At 48.0% G+C, this 4,936-nt stretch overlaps 1 protein-coding gene across 1 annotated transcript; it reads left to right on the plus strand.

Annotated features, from left to right (window-relative positions):
• Positions 1-539: 539 nt before the first annotated feature.
• LOC129774006 (uncharacterized) lies at positions 540-3,371 on the plus strand. The gene has a single exon (XM_055777687.1). It carries the CDS (start codon positions 540-542, stop codon positions 3,369-3,371), a length of 2,832 nt encoding a protein of 943 aa, XP_055633662.1.
• The last annotated feature ends 1,565 nt before the right edge of the window (positions 3,372-4,936 follow it).

The raw sequence follows: 4,936 nt of genomic DNA on the forward strand, positions 1-4,936 counted from the left end.
TCTGAAAAAAAAACAATAAGGATTAGCTATTTAAATGAATTGTTACTTACCACAGTTTTGTCCAAGAGCTCCAAATGGTACACAATTACCTGAAAAGTAAATTGGAAATCAAAGGTATTATTTTAAACAATCAACTTACCTCAAAAGCGATGTCCAAACAATATCAATTCACCAGAGAACAAACTGACTTTTCTAGAAAGGTATCAGACAGGGATAGAAAAATTCTATTGCTATAATATAAGGTCTATTGTTTATAGCGAACATTCTAGAACAACCCGAGCAAAGATACCATCCACAATAGAATTCACTAGAGCGTGTATCATATAAATAGGGCACGTAATGTACAGAGCTTCATTCGTTAATAAACCATCGTAAATAGAGAGTAAAGTCTCACTATCTTTTGCAAATTTAAATTTGGAAGAAGGAAATTATTATACGCTGTCCGGTTAACGGAAAGTGAAATTCGGCATAGCCAGAAGTACTGGCGTAAACATTTGGCGCTGTAGACAGGATCCGTGGACACTGAGGACAACAAGAAGATGGAGAAACTGCAACTGCGGCGTTCAGCTATCGAAGGACGTCTAGGCTACGTCACTTCTCGAGTCCAAGCAATGCAAATTGCAACGGCTTGTGTGGAAGATCTAGACGTAGAACTGGATAGCCTACGAGAGCTCTGGCAGGACTTCAGGACAGTTCACGACAAAATTCTCGAACATTGCGTGGACGAAGAATTAGAAGAACATCTGGAATACGAAAGGTCGATCGAGACAAGCTACAACCGGACGAGAGCAACACTTCTCCAGTTCAAGCGTCTGATCAACAACCGAAACGAAGCGTCTACGGCTACATCGAACACCAATACATCATCTCAAGAATCATCGATAACTCCCGTGGTTCCCGAATTGCAACTACCAAAGGGCATTCTACCCATCTTTTCGGACGACTATGGCGAATGGACATCGTTCTTTGATCTCTTCAAGAGTTCTGTTGACCAAAACACGCGGCTCACAAAGGCACAGAAGTTGGTGTATCTGAAGACGTACACTTCCGGGCGAGCAGCCGCTCTCTTGAGACACATCAAAATCGAAGACCGCAACTACGAAGGAGCGTTGGAGGTTTTGAAAAGGCGTTTCGATCGGCAAGATCAAATTATAAGTCATCACATTCAACAATTCCTCGATATTCCTTCTTTCACCGTTGTTTCTGCAAGCAACCTGGGACGCTTGCACGATACAGCAGACGACGTCAGACGTGCTCTTCAAGCCATACAACGAGAGGATCGGGACTGCTGGTTGGTGCACTTGCTACAAGCGAAGCTGGACACTGACACCCGTCACCAGTGGCACACTCGAGCGACCATGATGGAAACTATTCCGACGCTGACGGCTTTCCTAGAATTCGTGGAACAACGAGTTTATACGCTAGAAACCTCTGCAAATCGGTCAGCATCACGAACCTCACCTCGCAGTACCAGCCTTGCTGCGACGAACAGGGTGGCGAAACACATTTGTGCAGTTTGCGGCGAGGGTCAACATAGACTTTTCTGCTGCAGACGATTCAACAACTTATCCGTGGCCGATCGCATTGATTGGGTTAAACGTCTTGGTCGATGTGAGAACTGCCTTCGTGAAGGTCACGGGACTACCGGCTGCTCATACGGTACGTATAAGCAGTGCAATCAGCGACATCATACACTACTCCATGAGGACCGAAGACATACACCAGCACAAATTCCCGGTGAAGTGAGGAACCATCTATCATACAACGACGCATTCTGTTCTGTATTCCTCGCAACCGCTATCGTGAATGTGCTGGTTGCTTCAGGAAATCTCTGTCCAGCCAGGGCTCTACTGGATTCCGGTTCACAAGCGTGCTTCCTAACCACCGACTTGTCCAAGAAGTTGAGCCTGGACAGACGTCACATCAATCTACCACTTAGAGGAATCTCTGGACTAGCGACCAGAATCCACGAAGCCGTATCGGTGACAATCCAGTCACGTAATTCCGACTTCCGGCAGCAGACGGAGTGTGCTATCCTCGACAAAATCTCCGAACCTATCCCACATCAAGCGGAGAACATCACTCAATGGGGTAGTCTAGCAGATCTCGCGCTTGCGGACGAGCGATTCCACATTCCCGGTAACATCGACCTACTCATTGGTGCCAGCATGTATTACCACCTGCTTGAACCGGAACGGATTTCACTGGGACCATCACAACCAATCCTGCAAAGAACCAAACTAGGCTGGATCGTAGCAGGATTTCATATACCAGAGGAAAGACTAAATCCTACCTCTTCAAACTTTTCTACACGAGTAGAAGCGCCAGAAGAACCTGGAAATCTTAATCAGCTAGTCGCCAAATTCTGGGAGCTGGAGGATTTCAAGCCGACCACCCGCTTGACCGTCGAAGAGCAGTTGTGTGAAGATCACTTCCAAGCACATACTACGCGAGACTCAAGTGGACGCTACGTGGTGAAGCTGCCATTTCGCAAGGATCCATCCAACATAGGCGACACTAGATATTCGGCGTTGCGACAATATCACGCATTGAAAAGGAGACTGAACAACAATCCAGAACATCAACAGCTGTATGAAGACTACGTCGGGAAACTCATTGCTGCTCGACACATCGAACCAATGCCAGCGGGGCCGAGTCACAAACCTACCATATTTTTTCCTCAACACGCAGTGTTGAAGGAAGAAAGCAGTACGACAAAGCTTCGAGTGGTATTCAACGGGTCACTCAAGTCATCGAACGGCTTCACCCTGAACGACTTGCTAATGACAGGTCCAGTGGTACAAGAAAGTCTGTACAACATCCTGCTGAACTTCCGTCTACATCGAATTGCACTTATTGGAGATATCGAGAAAATGTATCTCCAAGTTCGTGTAACAGAAGAGGACTCTCAGCTCATCCGGATGCTGTGGCAAGAACCAGGTCGCCCTATGACAGAGTTCGGGATGCGAACGGAAATTTTCGGCTTGTCTTGCGCACCGTTCTTGGCAACTAGAGCATTGAAACAACTTGCGGTGGACGACGGCGACTCGTTTCCACTGGCCAAGAAGGGAATCAGCGATTTTTACGTCGATGATCTTCTGTCTGGTGCATCCTCTGTCCGAGAAGCTATCGAGACGCGCAGACAGATGACACATTTGTTGAGACGAGGTGGTTTTACCATGCGAAAATGGGCGACAAATGATCCGGCAGTACTCAAAGACATCCCGGATGCAGAACGAGCTTCGTTGTCTACGCATCACTTCGCCCCAGAAGCATCGCTGAAGACTCTTGGAGTGAGATGGCACGACAGCGAAGATCTATTTTCTTTCTCCGTAAACTGCAACGCAACTCAAACACTACATGAAACGTGAAGTGCTGTCGACTATCGCGAAAATATTCGACCCGCTAGGTCTGATTGGACCTATTGTGATCGTTGCCTAAACCTTCATGCAGGAGCTCTGGAAACTCGACATTGACTGGTCGGATCCATTACCAGAACTATACAATGTCCGTTGGCGTTCTTACCTGGCGCATCTGCAAGAGACATGGCACATTAAAATCCCTCGTCGCTGCCTATCCATCGATTCTCTACGGCGGTTGTACCTTCATGGATACTGCGACGCATCGGAGACAGCATATGGTGCAGTGTTATACCTGAGAGCCGTGGACGAAGTGGGCAACGCCAGCTCGCGAAAATCCGGCCGATCTACTGAGCCGTGGGGCCACCCCTATGTCACTAGCGAGCACTCCTTTATGGTGGAGTGGTCCTCTTTGGACTACTACCCGAGGACTCAATCGAACTCCAGCCAGACAATCTGCCCTCAACAGTGCAGCGCCTCATCGACAAGGAAAGGAGACAGTCAGCAGTGACTTCAACGCACGTCATCGAGTTCAATTCATTGCTAGATGGAATGCTCATCCGGTACTCTTCCTACATACGGCTGATACGAGTAACTGCCTGGATTCTTCGCTTCGGCACCAACTGCCAACGAAACCGATTAGACAGGAGAATCGGGCCACTGCAGCCAACTGAATTGCACACAGCGCGAGATATACTTGTTCGCCATGTCCAGCATCAATACTATCCAGGCGAAATTGCAGCATTAACAGCTGGAAAAGCACTTCCAAATAGCAGCAAACTATGGCCGCTAACTCCATTCCTAGATGGCAACCTTCTCAGGGTGGGCGGCAGGCTGGCACGGTCAAACATCAATTACGACTGTAAGCATCCAATACTTTTGCCAGCAAAAAGTACTTTGACCGAACTGATCCTGCGGCACGAACATCTCAGCAATCACCATCTTGGACCGGAAGCACTGTTAGCAAGCATTCGAAGGTGTTTTGGATTCCACAAGGACGAAGAGCAGCACGGAATGTTGTATGGAAATGCATTCCTTGTGTCAAGGCTAATCCTAATCGGGGAATGCTGGAACAAATAATGGGTCAGCTCCCACCACAACGTCTGAAAGCTGCCCCGCCATTCTACATATGCGGATTGAACTACAGTGGACCCATCACCCTGATTAAGAGACGTGGACCTGGCTCACCAACAACCAAAGGCTACATCTGCGTTTTTGTGTGCTTTACGACGCGAGCAGTCCACTTAGAAGCTGTAAGCAGCTTATCTACGAGAGCTTTCTTGGCTGCGCTTCGGCGATTCATCGCTCGCATAGGTCACTGTGGACACATCCACAGTGACAATGGAACAAACTTTGTGGGTGCTGCGAGAGAAATTCGAGAATGGTACAAAAGGAGAGCTTCGGACGAACACAACACTCAGGTCGCCAACTATTTATCGATGGGTGGTACGCAATGGCATTTCAACGCGCCAGCATCGCCACACATGGGTGGTCTTTGGGAGGCAGCGATAAAATCAGCGAAACGACACCTAAAAATCATTACCGGTAACGCAAAACTAACGTTCGAAGAATTCAGC

The sequence above is a fragment of the Toxorhynchites rutilus genome, chromosome 3, assembly GCF_029784135.1.
Source record: "Toxorhynchites rutilus septentrionalis strain SRP chromosome 3, ASM2978413v1, whole genome shotgun sequence".
Taxonomy (NCBI): domain Eukaryota; kingdom Metazoa; phylum Arthropoda; class Insecta; order Diptera; family Culicidae; genus Toxorhynchites; species Toxorhynchites rutilus.